Source organism: Cavia porcellus, unplaced genomic scaffold (genome assembly GCF_034190915.1).
Source record: "Cavia porcellus strain 051 isolate PalLab524CR breed Dunkin Hartley unplaced genomic scaffold, mCavPor4.1 scaffold_6, whole genome shotgun sequence".
NCBI classification, from domain to species: Eukaryota; Metazoa; Chordata; class Mammalia; order Rodentia; family Caviidae; genus Cavia; species Cavia porcellus.
The window spans coordinates 24,423,729-24,445,129 of NW_026947489.1; the positions used below are offsets into that span (position 1 = coordinate 24,423,729).

Below are 21,401 nucleotides of genomic sequence, written 5' to 3' on the forward strand. Positions count from 1 at the left end.
GAACCAAATTGCAGGCAAGTTGTCTTTTTTCAGGGGAAGTCATCTCAGTGGTCCTCTGCACTCATTTTCTAATTGATTTACTTGTCTTTGTACTGTGGAGTTTCATAAGATCTGTGATCCAGATACTAGCCCTTTGTCTCATGTGTTGTTGGCAGCTACTATTCTCCCAGTGTGTAGTTTGGCTTTACATCCTTTTAACAGTGTCTTCGACAGAGCAAAGTTTTTAGTTTGAGTAAAACTCAGGTTACCACTTTTCTCTTTTTAATGGGCCTTACTTTTAGAGTCGTTTAAAAATTCTTTGTCCCTACATCCTAAAGATTTTCTGATTTTTTTTTTCTAAAAGTTTTATAGTTTCACTTTTTAAGTCTGTGAGTTATTTTGAGTAATTTTTGTATATGGTGTGAGGATTAGGTTGAGGTTTATGTATTTACTTTTGCATGTAGATGTCAAATTATTCTAGTACTTTTTTCCCCCAAAAACCATCCTTCCACTGTTTTTGTACCTTTTGCAAAACCAGTTAAAAGTCAAATGTATTGGCACATACTTGTAATCCCAACACTGTGGGAGGCTGACACAGGAAGATCACAAGTTGCAGTCTAGACTGGGCAGTGTAGTGACTTCATAAAATCCTGTTGCAAAAATATATAAATAAATAAACAAAGAAAAAAGAAAAAAAAAAAAACAGCAAAAGGGGACCAGGGATGTAGCTCATTGTAAAGGCCCTGGGTTCAATCCCTAGTATCAAGTGAAAAATAAAATTGGATATATTTTGCAGGTGTGGGTATTTTGTTCCATTCCACTGATGTATTTATCTAACTACAAGATAATATCGATTTTTTTCTAAGTGTAAAATACATAGATTATTTCTGCCAATATTCTTTTTCAAAATTACTTACTTCCTCAAGGGTCTGTGCCTTCTTACATAAATTTTATAAAAATCTTACCTGCATCTGCAAAATAAATGTTGCTAGGATTTTGATGGAATTATGTGGTAAAATTGTATATTAATTTAGGGAGAATTGATATCTTTGGTATGTTAGATCTTCTAATTCATCTTTTTTTTTTCCTTTTCTCTCTCTTTTTTTTTTTTTTTTTTGGTGATGCTGTACTGGAAATTGAAACCAGGGCTTTGATACTTCATTTTATTTTATTTTTGGTACTGGGAATCGAACTTACAATCTTGCACTTGCTAGGCAAGTGCTTGTGCAACTGAGCTAAATCCCCAGCCCCTACTGATATATTTTAGATATATGTAATGATCATATTCATCATAGGGAATTTGTACCTGTACATAGTATGACCTAATTCTTCCCTTCTTTCCCCTCATTCTCCTACCCTCTCTTCAACCTCTCTTCCTTTCTCCATTTACAAAAGCTTTGTTTCTTTTTTTTTCTTTTTTTTCTGTTTTTTTTTTTTTTTTTTTTTTTTTTTTTTAATGGAATGGAGTATTCCTCTGCCAAAGAGAAGGAAAAAGTTGAAATATTTCCAGCTAAATGGATGTACCTTGAGGCTATATTCTTAAATGAAATAAATCAGACATGTGTAAACACAGCATTGTTTCTCTGGTATGAGAAACTGAAAGTGTAAATAAGGGCCAAATGTGTAGTAGATATTGTGAAATAGGAAGAAAATGTTCAAATTGGAAAGGTAATTAGGGATGTGGAGGAAGAAAGGAAGGAAGGACAAAGAAAAAAATAATGAGAAACTGGGCATTTTTCATGCTATATAAATGCTCTACCACTGAGCTATCCCTAGCCCGACTCTTCTAATTCAGGAACATTGTATGTCTCTCCATTCTGTTTAGACTTTCTCCCATGTCTTTTATCAGCATTTTATAATTTTCAGCATATGAATCATACACATGTTAGATTTAGACCTTTTTTCACATATTTACTCTCAGTATGTACAAATACGCTTGATTGTGGATGTCCATCTGTGTTCTGTGATCTTTTCTTACCACATCTTACTGGGCTGGGTGGGCCTTCCCGCACTGTTTGACTAAGAGCGCTGCAAGTCCACATCTTTGCCTTATTCTCAGTCTTAGGGAAAGTTTTATTCTTACGTTTTGTACTGAGGATCGAACCCAAGGCCTTCACACTGAGTCACCAAGTCCCTAGGACATCTTAGCTTGACTTCAACTCGTGATCTTTCTATCTCTGGCCCTGAGAGTGCTGGTATTATAGGTGGATATCACTGTTTGTGGGCTGGTCTTTCACTACTAGGTGTGTTTGTTAATGACTCTGTCTGGAAGCTCTTTAGCAAGTTGAGGATATCTCTTAGTATTACTACTCTTCTGAGTATCACTATTATAGTTGAGTTTCACATTTTGTCATGTGTCTGTATTGGTTAATGTAATCCTGATTTTCTTCTTTGGCTTGTTCATGTGATGGATTACTTTTTTTGATTTTGGAATGTTATATCAGTGTCACATCTCTTTGTAGATTTTTTGTACAATTGATTATTTAAAAGCTTTATTCTTTAAATAAATTCAAGATGTATAACCCTGTATACCATAAACATCTTTCATCTATCCCTTAGCCTAGTCCATCTCCTAGCAGTTGGTTGTGTCTTTTTGAGGTTATTTATGCATAAATCAGCATATATATATATACTCCAACAGAAGTTAGTATGACAGTATTGAAGCTTTATGTGCTAGGTATTGAGTTAGTTACCATTTAAATTTCACTGAATTTTTACAACTGTTCTTTAAAATATATATTGATATTTGTTATCTAAGGCTCAAAAAGATTGAGAAATTTAATATTACTCTGCTATTAAGTGACGAAGCTGATACTAAGATTAAAGAGTGTCTTAAAGCTTGTTTTCTTGCCATGTTTCTTCTCTGAGATCTTCCCTATGGAGTGTAGAGATTCTTGTTTCTTCTTATTACCCTTCCGAATATATACACATTGATGCCATGAACAGTGATAGTAATTTTTATTTATATTATTCTTAACCATAGTCATTGTTAAGCTGTGGAATTTTTTAAAAATCTAATTGTAATTAAAGGATTTTTTTTGAGAAAAAATATCTTTGGCTTGGATAAGTGATTGTGGTGCTTTAATGAAATTTACTCTACTTGTGGACTTAATTTTGCATGTAATCTGTAGGAGTCATAGAACTAGAAATAGTGCACCAGGAGGAAACAGTGAAATGTGTCAGGATGATGTGGAAATGGGAAAGAAGAAAATTAGCAGTTGAGCAGAGCACAAGGCTTGGGAATCATGGAGCCAGTCTTTGGCTGTTTCTTGTCCTCTTTTTTTATAGGAGTTTATCCCCCAGTTTGCTTTTGATTAAACAGATTTTGCCTTGAGGAGCATAATATAATATCATAATTTTTCATGTTTGTAAAACATTATAACCCTTAGTCCATTTGGTACATGGAAGGGCATACTGAACATAAGTAAATTCAGGTATGCAGTGAAGATGAAAAGTAGGAATCAGCAGAGAATTTGCACTTTTCCAGTATGGTTGCTGGCATGGCATTATCACCTTTCTGGGCTTCAATTTCCCATCTGGAAATACAAATATTGGTCTAAAATGATTCCTGAGTATTCCTTCCAGTTACATGGTTCAGTAATTCATTCAGTGGTATTACAGGGTCATATTTGCTGATTCCTAATTTGAGAGCATTCTGCTAGGGAGCCACAAGGTGGAGGACTTGTCCTTTTCTTGTAGTGTTTTTCATAATTAATTTAATGTTTTATGCTAATTTTAGTCAATCTGGAAAATTGGGAGGTATTTACTGCAGAAGGTGAAGGAATGGGGTTGAGTCTTGAATGTATAAAATAAGAGTAAGTTCTGTGTCCTTTGCAGTGTTTGGCAGTTTTAGATATTAGCAGTCAGTGTATGTTGCCTTGTGTTAGACCAAGTCAGATTTACAGATAGGCTGGGTAGTTCTCAACAGATCGAGATGTGCATGTGTGGGGCTATGGTGGTAGAAGTGGAAGCTCTGGAGACCTTTTCTTTCAGATTTCCTCTCAATTGTTAGTAAGTAGGGAAAGTTGACCACTGCAGATCTCACCAAGAAAGGAAAATCAGAGCACTTCAGAATTTACTATGGAGCTGTAAACTCTTAACACAGTGGGACAGAATTCAGAAGACCAGAGGGTGAACACAGTTATACTGCCTAAATCGGTCCTGTTAATAGATGTGAATTCAGTGGAACAGTTGTGTGGATTGCAGTAACAATCTAAGTTCCCATTTGAGGTCAGTAGAACTGAGGCCTCAGCTATATAGTATAAGGACAGGAAAAAAGAGATGATGAGATCTTGGGCACCAAAATCTTAGAATCTTCTCAGTAATGATAATCCATAGAATCAGTTGGGGGGGCAGAACGGTGTGCGGCCGCATAACTGCACATGTGATAGTTAAGATCATCAACAGATCATTGAGGTCTTGGAGTGTGTTCTGTGGGTCCCTTCTGAGAATCTCATTTGCGGGTATTCTGTAGAGGAAGTGAATTAAAATAGAACTCAAAAATGCCAAAATTATATTAGACGATCTTGGTATTTTAAAATTACAATTATTAACAGGTAAGTGAATAAGAGCACTGAGCTTTAATGGGGAATGGGTTGGTATGAATAGGTAAATTTATGGTAACTGGAATTAAAAAAGAGAATGAAAAAGATAAAAAGCAGGATTTTCAGGTTTATATACCCATATGTGTATGCATATGCATGTGTAAATGCATGGTGAACTAGAAAAGCTTGAAGATGAGTGAACAGATGTCCCATTGTAATTTAAGGTTCATGGAGGTTTTAGGAGCTATGAAAATCTTTAAATATATCACTTTTAAAATTACTAGCAGAATATTTGACATTTTGAAAGTAAAAGAAACTGTGACATAGTCAGGGGAATGCACTGGGAACATGAGCAGAAGCAGCACTACAAATTCAGCTGGTGCTAATGGTTGTGACAGTAAACGTATGAAATCCCCCATTAAGGAGATAAAGTATTTTAAAGCAGGAAAATTCTTTTAAAAAACAAAGCCACGAGCCAGGGGTTTAGTTCAGCAGCACAAGCTCCTCCCTGGCAAGCACAAGGTCGTGAGTTAAATCGCTGGTACAAGGAAAACAACAACAAAAACAAATCCAGAAGTTTACTATGTAAGTAGAAAAATACAAAACCTAATGGGCAGAGGCTAACCACCAAAGCTTTGGTTTAGATGTATCAGTCAGATGTAAACAGAAAGCAAGTAAACATGGCAATATTAATAAGAAAATAAAATTCATGCCAAATAAATTATGGCATAAAGATAGTTTTTATATGAATAATCAACATTTCAGTAGCAAAGAGACTTAATTTTATTTATCAGATAACATACCACATAGGCTGAAAACAGAATTTTAAGTAGACCTTTAATAGGCTCATGATTTGGAGGAGATTTTAACATTTCACTTGATACCTTGTTAGAAAAATAACCCTTAAAGATAGTACAATATTTGTTTTGAGTATCAGTGAAGGATACATAAAAATTAGCCCTATAATGTTCCTGAAAAATGATTGAAATTTAAAATATATGAGAATGTCACAAGTTTGATGTGGCATCACTTAGTCATTATCTCTAGTTTTAAGTATTGGAGAATATACCAAATTGCCGAAAACAGAGTTTCAGCTTTATTCATTGAAGCCCCAGCAAATATCACCGTTAAAAATCAAGCATCCTTGCAAGAATTAAGTTGAAGGCTGCTTATGACCTCAGGCCCCAGTGCTTGCCTTTTATTCTCTCCCTCTGGCCTGAGACCCTTACTGTGTGATACCCTTACTGTGTGGAGGCTCACAGCCTACCTGCAACAGTCTGATGTTGTCAAACGGAAAGCTGTAGAGATGAGTCTTGGTTTGCATCTGAGAGGCCTGTGTTAAGCAAGACAGCTGTTTTCCTTTGTGAAGAATAGCAATTCTCCCCAGGGAGTGGACCTTTCACTCTCTCCCTGGGGCTCCTCATGGTGCTGTCTTATTGGGAAAGATGCAGAAGTCTCCAGTCCTTGGAGTGAGATAAGACTTGTGGAGAAAAGGGGAATTTCCTCCTTCCAAAGACAAAAACATGTAAATTAATATACAGATTTTATAAGAATCAACACTTTGGAAAATTTTTAAAAAGCCTTTGCTAAATAACTATGGAATCAAATGGGAAATGAAATTTACAGTAGCATATTACTTAGTAAATAGTGACCTCTTGAATTCACTGTTAAAGTGTCAGCAGATGGAACTGTAAGTTGGATTTTGGTTTCTGATTGGTTTCCTCTCACTTATGCCTCAGAGAAGGGTCACTGGATATTTTCAGCAGTTTCTGTAGTGTCTGATTTTGCTTCTAAGCTTCTGTTTGATGGCTCTTAATATGTCTGATTCCTGCTGTAATCACAGCTTCTTAAGAATGACACTAGTGGGGCTTATCTAAATTTTCATTAACTTCTAAGTTTTACTAGTACTACACTTCTGACTGACCTATAAAGAATTGTCTGCAGTATGTTAGCATTGGATTCTTTCTCCAGTGTAAGAAATGGGTAGTATTTTTTGAGTTCATGTTTTATAGCAGTTTTGGGTTCCCATCAAATCTGAGAGGAAAATAGAGATTTCATTCCTTGGCCCCCACCCATAGATTCACAGTTACTATTAGTTATTATTATTACTATTTGTTACACTTGACTAACCCATATTGGCACATCATTATTATTGAAAGACCTCATTAATGTTCACTGTTGGTATTGTTTTGCACTTTACACATTTGGACAGGTTGTGGAGTCATATATTCAGCACTATAATATCATGCAGAGTAGTTTCATATTGGGTTCTTTGAGTAGTATTTAAGTTGCCCTCCTATTTTTTTATGGCTTGATAGTTCCATTTCTTAGTGCCCAGTATTTCATTGTCTGGTTGTATCTGTTTGTCCATCTACTTATTTAAAGGATATCTTGTTACTCTCAAGTTTAGAGGTTTTGATTGGACTGCTATAACCATCAATGTGCAGGTTTTTGCATGGACATATTTTGTCATGGTTTATGTCAGTGGCCTCCAAGCCTCATGCAATTGTGGACTCAACCAAATCGAATGTTTATGATTGTTGCATCATATTGTAAGGGTATATTTAGTTTTTTAAGAAACAGCCCAATTGTCTTCCAAAATATCTGCCATTTTGCCTTCTGTTTCTCTACATCCTCGCCTGCAGTTGGTGTTTTCTTGATTCTGGATTTCAGCCATTCTAATGGGTATGTGGTTTAGCTCATTATTGTTTCAGTTTGCAGCTTCCAGGTGACATGGTGTGGAATAAGTTTGTTTAGTTATTTGTGCCATGTGCGTATCATCTTTGGTGGAGGGTCTGTTCTTTGGCTTTTTTAAAGTCAATTTGCTTGTCATCGTTGCATTTTAGGAGTTCTTGCGTTTTGGATAAGTCTTTTATCAAGTAATTTTTGTAATATTTTCTCACACTCAGGCTTTTCTTTTCATTCTTTGACAGTATCTTTAACAAAGAAACCTTTCAAATTGTAAAGAGGCCCAGTTGTTGATTCTTTTTTAAAAATGCATTATCCCTATAGAGTTCTATTTAAAAAGTCAGTTACCAAACTCACAGTTACTAGATTTTCTTCTATGTCATCTTCCAAAGGAGTTCTATAGTTTTGTGTTTTACATTTAAGGATGTGATCCATTTTGAGTTCATTACTTTGTAAAAAATATATTATCTATGTCTAGATTTTTTTCTCTTTTTTTGACACGTAACTGTCTAGTTATTGGGACACCATTTGTTGAAAAGCCTGTCCTTCATTATGCTGTCCTTTGTTAAAGATCACGTGACTGTGTTTGTATGGGTCTGTTTTTTGAGCTCTCTACTCTGTCCATGGTCTGTCCATTCTTTCACCAGTATCACGTTGTCTTGATCACTGTGGCTTTATAGCTTGAAGTTTGGTGTGGTTAATATGTTCAGTTTTGTTCTTTAGTATTGTATCAGTTATTCTGAATCTTTTGCCTCTCCATGTAGTTTAAAGTCAGTTTATGGTTACTCACAAAATAACTTGTTGCAATTTTAATTGAGGTTGCATTTGATCTGAAGGTGAAGTTTGTTAAGAGCTGCCATCTCAACAGTGTTGAGGCTTTCCTATCCATAAATAGGGGATCAATCTCTCCATTTATTTAGTTTTTTGATTTCTTTCATCAGAGTTTTGTAATTTGCCTCATATAGCTCTTACTTATATTTTACTAGATTTATACTTCAGTGTTTTATTGGGGGGCATTAATGTAAATGATATTATTCCTTTAACTTGTAATTGCATTTGTTGACTCCTGGTATATATAGAAAGTGATTGACTTGCACATTAATTTTATATGTTATCTCATTATAATTGCTTATTAGTTTCAATGGTAAGTATTGATTCTTTGGGTTTTCCTACCTAAAGAGATTATTGTCCTCTGCAAACAATAGCGTTATTTTTTTTGTTTCTAATCACTATAGTTTTATTTTCTTTTGCTACTGCATTAGCTTGGGTTTCCAGTACAGTGTTAAAAAGGAGTGGAGAGAGAGGATATTCCTGAGCAGGCATCTTTTATGATACTGGGCCTTCAACGGTTATAGACTCAATCTTAGGTTAAACACATAGTTCCCTGCAGAGAAGGTGTATCCTAGGTCCTTTATTCCAGACAATGCAGTGATACACAAAGCACCTTTAGGTGTTGATGAGTTTCTCTGCCATGGGTGGAGCCCATAGTGCTGACTGCTTTCTTTATGGTCTGATGAGAGTTAGCTAAGTGTATGTATGTTTTCCATTTAGTCCAGAATGCCAAGAAATTCATTTGGGCAGGTTCAAGCTTTAGAGTTAATTTCTTTTGTGAGCAACTGTCACATATGGCAATAAAGATCTGGAATGAGGTTTTGTTGTTGACATAGTTGGATTGTACATTTCCTTGGCTTTTGTTCCTTTTATTTTTTTTATATATCAAGATTAAGGAAGGTGTAGTATGAATTGTAATTCATATTAGTTTAGAATATTGGATAAGAAAATGGGCTTTGGAGTCAGAATACCTGTGCTTGAACTCCAAGTTACTACTATGTGTACATTTGTGATTTATTATCCTTTTCTGTAAAATGAGGGCAATTTTGTGAGATAATTGGAATAATTATGGCTAGTAATATAAGGCAAGAATTTTGATTGGTACTTGTTGCAGGAGCACCTAATTATTAAGTATATGCATATTTATTATTGTTATTAATAACTTAAACTCTTGGTTTTCTTTCAGAATTGAGCACTTTGCCAAGATCTATAGTAAAAAAATTGGTATCAAAAAGGAAGTTCTTTTGAAAACCTTGTGGGGAGATTATTATATAAATATGAAGGCTAAGAAGATTATGAAAGGTGATCAGGTAATGTATTATGTGTATTCATAGAAAGCTTGTACTATAACATCTTTAGTAGATGTACTTCAGCTGTAGCTTTTGTAGGTTTTCATAGAGAACTTTTGACTCCATATAATTGGGAAAGTCTTACAAGTTTTATGTTGGAGTCATTACACGTTTTATGCCCTGCTTACAAGACTCCTTAATCTTTTTAAAGACATGAAGCAAGATAGGGATAGTAGCATATGCCTGTAGTTCCAGCTACTTGAGAAGCTAAAACAGGAGTTCGAAGCCAGTGTAGGCAAGATGGTGAGACTCTGTCTCAAAAAAGTAACTACAGTGAAGAAAGAACTGCTTTTTTATTTTTTTTTAAGAATACCAAAAGTTTCAGGTCCTGGGCACTTGAAGGACATATGTTTTGTGTGTGCATTTGTATGTCTGCTTAGGCATATCTCTTGTAGGTACCAATGTATGATCTACTGTCTTCCTGGTCACCATGTAGTGGTGAGGAGAGGCAAGTTCTTCCTTTACCTCAGCCCTCTGTAGACAAGAGTGATGTCACACTGCTGTGAGCATATACCCTCAAAGGATAATTTTCTTAAAGATTTTCTAAAATATAAAATTCAGGATTTTATAATTGCTTTGATATGATTGAAAATCATACACTACATTCTCTTTGATTTGGTCTTTTGGTGTGATAGACAGAGAAAGGAAAGAAGAGGCCTTTATTGCAGGCATGGGAGGGTTGCAGAAGAGATGTAAGCACCCTTAGCAGGAACAGAAGAGTGCGGAGACTTTTGTCAGGTCTGGATAGGGGAAGAGTCTGCATCTGGAAGGAGTAATCATATTGGTATTGGAGTGGGCATTGATTTGCTGTGTGTGGGACTAGGAGCAGGAAGTTTTATCTTGGGATTAGGGAAGAAGAAGGAAGTGAGTTAAGATATTATTGGTTCCTTCGCCATTTTGGACTAGCACCATGGTGACTTGGCTTAACAACCATGGGAAAAACCTGTCACTCCCATCTCTTGGTTGTTAGCAGGAGTTGTGGCTTTCTCTGGCTGCTTCCTGCTGAACAGGGCCATTGTGGTAGGGGCTGTGGTGTGACAGAGAATGATAAGTAGCTCCCATGTAGAGGCTGGTCCTGGAAGGGCTGTCATGAGCAGTTCTTTGGCAGTGAACGCTTGTATTCTGGAATGAATGAACCTTGAGAGGAGTTTAAAAACACAGGATGCTATGAGCAGGAAAAAATACAGTTGTGATTAGTGAACCTACAATAGGTACTACTATAGGTGCTCATGAGTCTAGGGAGGGCCACCAGAAGGACCATGGGGTTGTATTATTCCCCATGTATCTTTTTTCTGTGTTTGCTGCCAACTCTCGGAGTTTGTGAATTTGGCCCTTGACTATACCTGACTGGTTTACAAAGAAACAATATTCTTACCCCAACTTAGCACAGGTACCACCTCTCTCAGCAGTCAGTACCTCAAGGGCTTGGTGATTTTGGAGAACAACTGCTACTACGGAGGTAATCTGATCTTACAGTAAGCCCATAGTTTTTGATATTTCATAAATAGAGGTTTTCAAATCACAGGACAACTGAGTTTAGAAGAGAGCACCCATTCCAGGTCTACCAGCTCCCACACTGATAGCTGAAAAGATACCAATCCCTGTGTGAACTGGGGCTATAGCCCTAGATGACTTACGGTACACTGGGTGAGAGTTAATCTGTAGTCTTTGTATGACTTCAGATTTTGTTTGTAGTATCACCTATGGGGCCACCACTGCCAACAAGGAGCCTTGCCATGCAGAAGGGAGATAGGTGAACACTTTGAGCACACAAAAAAATTGTCTGTAGGGAGGGCACATAGGATTGGTGACATTTGTTATCTCATGTTTGTACATGGATGCATGGTTCAAGAAACTCCACCATAGGTGTTGTACTGGTTTTGCCTGAGTGAAAGATTCAGGAAAGATTTATGGGCCATAATTGTCCTGGTGCTAAAGGTAGAGGCTCTACAATTTGTGCTTGTGCATGTTTGATGGACGTATATCTCCTGGATATAGGTCACTGGATATGCCATATATGAATCCTGTTGTAGGGACAGGCAAAGCTAGCAGTCAGAAAGGTCAGTTGTGTTGGACCCTTGGAGGAAAGATTATAAGAATTGGTATGTGTTGTTGAGAAGTTGTGTGGGTAGAGGAATTGAAGCATAGCAAGAGGGCAAGGATGAAGGAAAGAGCTTTAGTGGTATAGACTGCATGTTGGGGAGTAACTTTCTGTGTAGAATTAAAACATATAGTTTTGGAAGATGTAAGTACCTGATGCAGTTGAAATCCCCATGTTTTGCTTTCTGGGACTACTGAGAAGGTTTGTGGGTCCCTGATGGTGACATATAGCATCAGAGTCCAAGTGTAACATCCAGGTGATGTTAACAAATATATAATCATCATGATTAGTCCAGAATCCATTTACAGTTGAACCTAAGAATTCACATCCCTAGTAAGGGCAGTGGTAGTACACGGCATCATAACAGGATGGATAATGTGGGTTTTCTGGACAGAATCTATGACTGTTAGTTGCAAGTACCGTTTTGCTGTGTAGATCTTTAACATAGGCCAATGAACACCAAGGAATGTGGAATGTGAGGTTACCTGTGGTCCAATTGGCCTGAGCTGTGGTGATACAAGTGTAGCCTATTGACTGATCATCTATGTTTTGTGAGGTAGAAGCTCAGAAAGGTTGAAGGTGGGAGTGGTTGTGATTATGTCAGTGTTAGGAGAGTGAAAATTGAGGCCAAGAAGACTTGCATGTCGATAGCAGTTAAGAATGGTTAAGCCCAAGATAACTATCAGGTAGAACATTATGAAGGAGATCTTATGAAATCACCTGGAAAGATTGCCCTAAATCCTGCTGCAGAAGGAACTAATAAAATGTAAGGGATGAGGAACCAAACAGGGTAACAAACCATTGATTAATCAGATAGTGATGATCATGAGTCCTTGTTAAGGTGAAGACAGAGGGGAGTCAGTAACTGAAATGACCTCTTAGGAGAGGTAAAGTTGGAGGAGCCCATAGTGGAAGGATACCACTTAGTTTGAGAATCAGAATCAGAATGGCAATCCAGCAACTTTGACTGTTGGAGCTGTGAGGTGGACAGTTAAGGGCCACTCCGCTTTGGCTGTAACCCTGTGGGCTTAGATGATTTGAGGTAAATTAAGTCTCCCATAGATATTGGGGGGTTTGGTTCGGCTCTGTAAGAGGGTTATGGCAGACAATGATCTGCGTGTTGGCACAGTAGATGTTGAAAGAAAGTGAGGATTGGGATATAATCTTCCAAAGGAGGAAGATCTTTGGAGGCAGGTAAATTATGAAGTAAGAATGGTCTGCCATACATAAGCTCAAAGGGACTCGGAAAGGTAGCGGCCCAGCGAAGTGCCCTGAGCTTGATTAGCGCCAAAGAGAGGAGCTGAGGTCAAGGTTGGTGTAGTTCTAGAATAAGTTTTGTGAAATGTGCCTTAATTAGCCCATTGACTTTTTCTGCCTTTCATGAAGACTGTGGGTGATATGGGAGATGTAAATGCCAAGGGATGTGTAGACTTTTGGACACCTGCTGGGTGACCTGGGAGATGAAGGCCAGGCTATTGTCAGACTGGATATTCTGTGGCAGCCCAAATCTGGGTATGATGTCCTGTAATAGGGCCCTAGCAATGACATCAGCCGTCCCCCTGGCCGTAGGAAAGGCTTCTATCCAACCTGAAAATGACAGAGGGTGATCATAGCAGGGAGTGTTTTATGTGAGATTAATCGATGTCAGTTGATATGGTGAGTAAACTATAACGGTCTGATTTAGTGTGAACTTTTTTGCCTCTTGTGCCAGTATGACCGTTGAAGTGTACTCAGGGGCAAGGATGCCAGCCACACACAGAGTTATCAAGCTGTTTTGCGAGGTATGCCACTGCCTGAAAAGATGGTCCCTTTTGGTATCCTAGAACCTGGTTGAGGGAGGAAGTAGTGCATAGAATGAAGAGTAAGGTTGGGTTTGGGAATGTGAGAACTGGGGCTCTTAAGAGGGCCTCCTTTAATTTATGGAAAGGAGCATATATTGATATTGTAGGATCTAGGGGCTCTGTTAATGGACCCTTAAGAGGCTCAGTATAAAGGCTAAGTTGGTGAAGTTAGGAATCCAGAGATGGAAGAAATTAGCTAGACTCAGAAAGGTTTAATACCTGTTGCTTGTGATGAGCTCCTGATGATCCCTGAGGACCACCTTACGATTAGTGGTTATTGAGCGAGTGGTGATATAAGGGGAGACCCAGATATTGGAGAAGCTATCTGGGCCTTAGTGGTGGAAGCCTGGTATCCTCGGCTGGAGAGGAAGTTGAGAAGAATAGCTTTATGTTGTATAGCTGTAGCATGAGAGGGAGAACATAAGAAGAGGTCATCAACATACTGGAGGAGACTGCTAGGTTAGAGGTTAATAATTGTGAGGTCAGTAGCTAGTGCCTGGCTGAAGAAGTGAAGGCTCTCCGTAAATCCCTGAAAGTAGCACTATCCAGGTGAGTTGCTGAAATTTGAGGGTATCTGGGTCTGTCCATGTGAATACAAAAAGGCCTTAACAATCTGGGTGTGAAGGCATCTTTAAGGTCAAGGACCATAAAATGAGTAGTAGAAGAGGGAATGTGGGAGAGCATAGTGTGGGGGTTTAGGACTACTGGATGTATAGGCATAATAATGATGGCATTACTTATGGCTCTGGGGTCTTGAGCTAAATGGTAGAGCCTGTTGGATTTGAGGAGAGGAAGAATTGGAAGATTGTATGGAGAGTGTGTGATCCTGAGAAACCCATTTATTAATGAGCAGTGAATTATGGGCCAAGACTCCATTGGTGTTTGGGAGCAGTAGGATATTGTGGGACACAGGGAAAAATAGAGGAATCCTTGCGGCAAATAAGTATTGATGAGACATGAGTTTCATGGGTGGGATGGGAAGTGTCCCAGACAGCGGGATCAACAAGAGGAGGAGGGAGAAGGGGTTCTGGAGCCTTGGTGCATGATGGTTGAGTTTGAAGAATGAGGGCTGTGGGAAGGGAGGAGGTATAAGAGAAACTGAGTTTTAGAAGGCCCCTACCTAGCAGAGGACAGGGCAGGTTGGGATAACAAGAAAGTTATGTGTGAAAAAGAGAGTCTGAAACCTGGAAGGCACGAGTACCGTCTGAAGAAATTGTGATGGTTGGCTATCAACCCCGAGTACAGAGATGTGGACTGTAAACATTCAGCCCAAATATTCAGGTAATACACTGTAAGTTGCCCCTGTGACAATAAGGAAAGAAATGGTTTTACACGAGACATCCAGTGAGATTTGGGACTCTCGTAGGGGCTGTAGTCCCTGAACCCCATCAGTCTTCAGCGGCAAACCTGAGCAAATTATTCAGCAACAAATCTAGAGGCAACAGTGTCTCAGAATCCTGTGAGGGTTGGTAAATTGATGACTTACCCACTTTCTGCCTGAGAGGACAGTCGATCTTCCAGTGACTCTCTAGTGACCTTGCAGATTGAGCAGGGCCCCGGTGGTAGCCTCAGATCTGGGCATGCTTGTAACCAGTGTTCTTCCTTTTTGCACTTGAAACAGAGTCCCAGAGGGCCTTGGATCTGGGCTTGTCGTCAGCTTGGTCTTGTGTTGAGCCTCAAGTGCTGCAGCCAAATATTGGCCCTGGAGTTTAGCTTCAAGTTTAAGTTTTATAAAATCCTCCTGTTTTGGTTCTGTGTTTCTGTTGTTAAAGACATAGAATGCCACATTGAAGAGTTTACTATAAAGGGTTTGAGGGCCACAGGCAGACAGTTGGAATTTTGTCTGAATATCTGAGGCTGTCTGATAAAGTATGAATTAAGGAGAATAACACCCACGGGAGAGTCAGGTCTGACATCCATGAATTTAATAAAAGTCTCTGTCAGATGAGACGTAAGTTCTGCAGGGTTTTTATCCTCTTTTTGAGTTAATTCATGAATCTTGTGTCAGTTAAGCTGATTTTGGGAAATCTGTGGAGACGTATCAGGATGCATTCCAACATTCGAGCTGTATGCTTAGGACCGTCTGCTATGTTTATAATCTCATTGGGGGTCTGTGGGGAACAGCAGTTAACCCCTGGGATGATCACGGTCTAATTTGTGCTTTTCGTCAGCTGCTACCTATGCAGCCTGCTGAAGTTCTACTTTCTGTGCCAGAGAAAGAGTGGATGTGAGAATAATATGTATATCTTTATAAGTTAAATCATAAAATTGAAAGACAAATTTAAGCTGTTTGGTAAAGGTAAAAGGGTCAGCATTAAAGGAGCTACACAAGAGGAGATTGGAAATGGAAAAAGTGATACATACATGAACTAGTCCTTCAGTGCCTGCTGCTCACAGTGAAGGAGGGGAGGTGCAAGGAGAGTAGAGCCAAAGAAGGACAGAGAAGACATGGGCAGAGAGGGAGGAAGAAGGAGATCTGGGACAACAACTGGATGGAGAGAGACCAAGTATGCTGGGCAGGGGGACAGAAGGGCTGAGCAGGAGGCAACTCTGGAAGGGAGGGCGAAGTGACAGGAGGAGATATGGATGGAAGGTGAAAATGAAGAGGAGATAGGAGGAGAGGTGGGAGGTGGTGAAAGAAGGGGAGGAGAGGATGGGTCACAGGGCTAAGGCAGAAGGACAAGTGCCTTCAGGATGTCATCATTAGGATCTGTAGGGTCGTTGGGAGGAAGAGGTTTAGGAGAAGGGGATTTAGGCACTGTAGAGTGAGCCAGAAGAATCTGAGTCACTTTACAGGCCTGAAGTAGGTTAGGACATGCCCCAAGAGCAAAAACTGTTGCCATAGCAAAAACTGTTAAGGTCTTGGAGGATATCCAAGTCAAGAGTGCCCTCCAGTGGCCGTGGATGATCATTATCTAAAGAGTAAGCTGGCCAATTGGTTTGCAATAAAAGATAAATTGTGGGGAGGGAGGGTTATGTCCCCTTTGAGGCTGAGTGCATCTAAGTGCCTCAAGAGGCAGCCAAAAGGAGTGTCTCTTGCAAGGCAAGAAGAAACATCACCCATGGAGACTGAGTTGGAAGTGAACCAATGAAATGGAAATGCCGAGTTGCACTCCCTGAAGGAGTTGTCACCTCAGCAAGGAGCATGAGAGGGGAAAGAGCCCCCACACCAGGCCCAGCAGTTGTCACTGGTGGGATGATATGGGGATAGCCCTCCGGGGCAAGGTCCGGTGGGACGTGGGGCAGCATCCCAACACAGGCCCGTGGTTTATAGGACAGGAACCCCAAAATGAGAGTTGGCTTACCTGCGTGTACCTGCAAGGACTGAAGTGGTGGACGGTGGCTAGTAATACAACAGCAGAGGTGGAGAGGAGAGGACAAGGAGGAACGGCTTGTAAGGGGAAGGAGCTTGAACCAGGGGTAATGCCCAGGAGTCTTACTGTCTTCTTCAGCTTGAGTCACAGCACCGTATGATTTGGTCTTTTGGTGCAGTAGAGAAATGGAAAAAAGGAGAGAGAAAAACGATCTTTATTGTAGGTACAGGAAGGTTGCAGAAGAGAAGCACCCTAGGTGGAAACAAAGGAGTGTAGGAACTTTTATCAGGGCTGGTTAGGGGAGGAGTCCACAGCTAGATGGGGAAGTCATATTGGTGTTGAATTGGGTATCACTTTGGCATGTGCTGTACCAGGAGCAGGAAGTTTATTGTGGGGTGACGGAAGAAGAAGAAGGAAGTCAGTTAAGGTATTGTTGTCCACTCCTCCGCCATTTTGGAACAGCGCCATGATGACTCGGCATAGCACCCATGGGAAAAACCTGCCACTTTTTGGAAAATATTTACAAGTATGAAGCCATAAGGGAAAAAAAAATCAGATGCCAACATTGCTCATCATACAGTTTTAATGCCTTTTTTTTTTTTAACTTATTTGTTGTTTCTTTTTGTTTGTGTGTTTGTTTTTTTGAGACAGGATATCACTTTGTAGCTCAGCATGGTCTTAAACTCACATTGTAGACCAGGCTGGCCTCAAACTTGTGGTTGTCCTCTGCCCAACCTCCCGAGTGCTGGGATTACAGATGTGTTCCACCACACTTGGCCTGCCCTTCATCCTTTTATGCTAAGTAGGTACATCCCTTAGTTGAGAGTATACTGATTATATAATGTAGCTGCTTTTTTGCTTAGAATCATGCTGTGAATATCTTTCATTGCTCTCGAAAGCTTTTTATAAACCATTTATTTCAGAGAGGGTGTGTGGAAGAGCTACGTGGAAGAGTTGACAGCTTGAGCTTCAGTTTTGTGTGTGAATCTCAATTCCACCACTCATTGGCTCAGTGTCATTTGTCTCAGTATTTCCATCTGAAAAATTGAGGTATTAGTACCTATAGAAGAGTTAGGGTGATTGTATAAAATACTCTAAATAGTGTCTTTAGAGCAGCTTCTGTCACAGAAGGTATCCTGTTTTTACTTTTTAAAGTACCATCATATATGTAATCATTCTCTTGTAATTGTACATAGATTTTTTTTGTTTTTATATTGAAAGTAAAGCTGTGATAGATATCTTTGTACATAAATTTTTGTGTCATCATAATAGCTTTCTTAAATCAGGTATTCAGATGCAATGACTTTAAATTTCCTAATGCTATATACTGTTGCCAGTCATCTTCAGAAAGGATGTACTGACTTACAGTCCATTTCGTGTATTTGCAAGAGTGTTTGCCTAAGTGTGCTCTGACATCTAACTGTTTCTGTAGTTTGGTAAAGGAAATGGGAGGGTATTCTTTTATTTTTTTAAATTTTCCTCTTCTCATGTCTTACTTTTCGCTCATTGCTGAGACAAAATACCCAACGTCCAAAACTAAAGGAGGGAAGGTTTACTTAGCTCACAGTTTGTGGCAGTTTCAGTCTATAATCACCTGGCTCTAAAGCAGGGTGGCACATGGCAGAGGAGCAACAGTTCATGGCATCCACAGGACAGCAAGAGCAATAAGAGCAAAAAGGGGAGGAGCATAAGAGAAGAGTCTTTCTGTCCCTTCTATTGTATGTAGGCTGCCCCCTAGGATGAGTGTAGCATTCACACCCATCATCTTGGCACTAGACAACGAATCAGTCACGAACTCTAGATTCAGCCACTTCTGAAAAGTATCCCACGCCCCATTACTGCGTGAGACTTTGAGGGGATATCCAGACACAAACCATAACACCTTATAAATATTTTTGTATGTTTAGGGACATTTCATATTTCCTCTAGCCTTAATTCAAGGCCTGTGGGGCACTGGGTCCCCTACATGCAGGTGCCATGTTGTTCTTGCTTGGATGCTGCGTTTGCTTTGGTAATAGTGATGGGTATGGCAGCCACAGAGCCAAGTCTACTCAAAGGTCGCACTGTGCTCATTGCTCTGGTCCTGAAGGTGGGAGTGGAGAGGTAGTAATGGGGATGAGTGCCTGCTTGGGACATTTTTCTCACCACTTTCATCTTTACCATCAAGTAGCTGTTTCTGAGTAGAAAGGGGACATGTGGGGAGTGAAACAGTTAAGAACAAATATGTAAATGCCTGGTGAATGTTCAGGAGCTTAAGACCGTATATTCTTTTGCACAGGCCAAAGGAAAGAAACCTTTATTTGTACAGTTGATCCTGGAAAATATATGGAGTTTATATGATGCTGTCTTGAAAAAGTAAGCCTGTTGTAAAATTGTTTATCTTTTGGCAACTTTGGGCTATATAATTAGCCTCACTTTCTGGTTTGATGAGTCATACTTCAGAAAGCTTAGGCCGATGGAGACTGTGGACAGACCTTGTGTGTATTGGGCTTGGGAGTAATTTAAACCCAAGTGGAGGGTGAGGGAAGAGGGGCAGAGCAGTAAGATTTTATGGAGTGCTGAGGTAAAGGTATAAAAGGCTGGGGAAAAAAAAGCTCTGGCTCTTTGTTTTTATAAGCCCAGTTTTAAAAAAGAGTCATTAAGGTAGCAAAAGTACCTGAAATCTAAAATCATTAATGGGGAACTTGGGAAATAATTTTCCTGATATAAATGAAAGAGAAAGCTGGGTTTTTACTTTCTTAGTTACTCCTAAGGTAATAACATGAGCATTTTTGTTTTTGTAAAATACTTTACCAGTTGGCATAGCTTTAGGCAATTATGGAATGGAGCTTGGGGAGAAGTTTTGAATGGGTGCCTTGGAAGTGTTTGCATGTGGCAGAATCCCATCAGCTTTTCTCAAAGAGTAATGGGGGGGGTGTCAAATATATTAACTTTCTTTTCCCTACTGCTCATAGTTGCCTTTATGTGCCTTTTCCCCTCTCTAATTTTCACTACAGGGACAAAGAGAAAATTGAGAAAATAGTGACTTCTTTAGGATTAAAGATTGGAGCCCGAGAGGCCCGGCACTCAGACCCTAAGGTTCAGATCAATGCCATTTGCAGCCAGTGGCTGCCCATCTCCCATGCTGTTCTTTGTATCCTTTTTCTAACAGTTGGTAGTGAAGTAGTTCTCAGAATACAGGGAAAAGCAGTGTTTAATTGGCATTTAGGTAATACTCTGGAAATAACATGTTCCAATCCAAAGTAAGACTTCTGTGTTTATTTAGTGTTCTGCTATAAAACTGTATTTCATATTTTGAGTTAGTACACTAATACTGATTAATGTTAATACTAATGTTTTTAAAAAGACATTTAATAAAATAAAAATAACTGCACTAAAAAGTATGTATAGACAATTTAGGTGCTTCTGTTAAATAACTGGTTTTCTTTAAAGGTCATCTGGGCTAACTGGGCTCTGTTCCCCTCATGAGTTCCAAGGGGCACCAGAGAGGGGATCTATTTGAAGAATCGTGTCTGGAAGCACCTTGAAATTGTGTGTATATTTTGAGATGTGATCATAAAACTACGTTGTCTCACAGCCCAGGTAATTTCTGTGTAGACAGAAATGCAGTTAGTCTTCTCTCTCGTGGAGGTTGCTGGCTCAGAGTGTTAGTCCTTAACAGCAGGCTCCAGCCATGGTGTGCCAGAAACTGCCCAGTCCCCTGGACATTGCATCTGAGAGGGTGGAGAAGCTGATGTGCACAGGGTCACAAACATTCGACTCTCTTCCCCCGGAAACACAAGCCCTGAAAACAGGTGATGCAGACATGACTATCTGGGCACAGATCCCTCGCTGATTCTTCACATCAGATGGTTTTAGACCAGTTTGCTGAATGCCAATGTGCAAAACAGCCGATTTGCCATGTGGTCACTTTCACAGGTGACTGTTACATTGGTTTTGTCCCTTGCACTCCAGGTTTTGCTTTTACTGTAGCCGTTTTGAATAGCTAGTAGTGTGGACAACCAGAGACCAGAGATTCTTGCTGCCCAGATCCCTTTTCTTAATCATGCCAGAGTCCGTCCTCCCAAACAACCAAGACTGTGTTCTCTGAGCTGTGGCATCACTACCATAGCTGCTGCATCCCTAGGGACTGGGGAAAAGTGGTTCCGGGGCCATGCCACTCCCAAGACTCCTGTGTACACTATCCCTGTCACAGGCTGCTCCGCCCCAGGGTGTGAGGGTTTTGTGACTATTTACTTCTTTAGTTCATTTCCTCCCTTTCTGTTGACTTTGTAATCTTTGCTCCCAGGTCATTCCACTGCTGCTTGTCGTGGGGTCTCCTTTGAGTCTTGCTTCACTAGACCTCTGGCCCACTTTTCATCCTCTTCTGACCAGACCCTTCACCAGCATTTGACACATTGCTGCCTCCCTCCTCCTTGGATTTCCAGGCTTCCAAATACTTCTGCCTCCCTCCTGTCTCTCTTGATCGCTCCTCTTCTAATTGTGATCTTTCCTGGTGCTTTTCTGTTTGACTTGTTAACTTTGGGATGTCCTAAGCAATGCTCCATCTTTGGACCTCATCTCTTAAGTGTGGTCATGCTCCTGATGGTGTCATCAAACCACAAGGCTTCAAATGACATGGATAATATTCATAGTTTCCTGCATCAGTGCCTGCGGACCACACCTGCGCTCTCAGCTCCACACTTAGGTGTTCAGTTGACATACTCCCTTCTCTATATGACTGAGAAGCAACACAAACTTAACAAATTGCAAAG

At 39.8% G+C, this 21,401-nt stretch overlaps 1 protein-coding gene across 3 annotated transcripts in view; it reads left to right on the forward strand.

Annotated features, from left to right (window-relative positions):
- Efl1 (elongation factor like GTPase 1) overlaps nucleotides 1-21,401 on the forward strand; it is a 132,280-nt gene that overhangs the window by 22,558 nt on the left and 88,321 nt on the right. For all 3 annotated transcript variants that reach the window (XM_003475740.4, XM_063250114.1, XM_013158834.3), the window contains exons 8-11: nucleotides 9,229-9,352; nucleotides 18,926-19,002; nucleotides 19,644-19,780; nucleotides 20,319-20,441. In XM_003475740.4, the coding sequence (XP_003475788.1) occupies nucleotides 9,229-9,352; nucleotides 18,926-19,002; nucleotides 19,644-19,780; nucleotides 20,319-20,441 (461 nt within the window). The remainder of the gene's footprint in view (nucleotides 1-9,228; nucleotides 9,353-18,925; nucleotides 19,003-19,643; nucleotides 19,781-20,318; nucleotides 20,442-21,401) is intronic.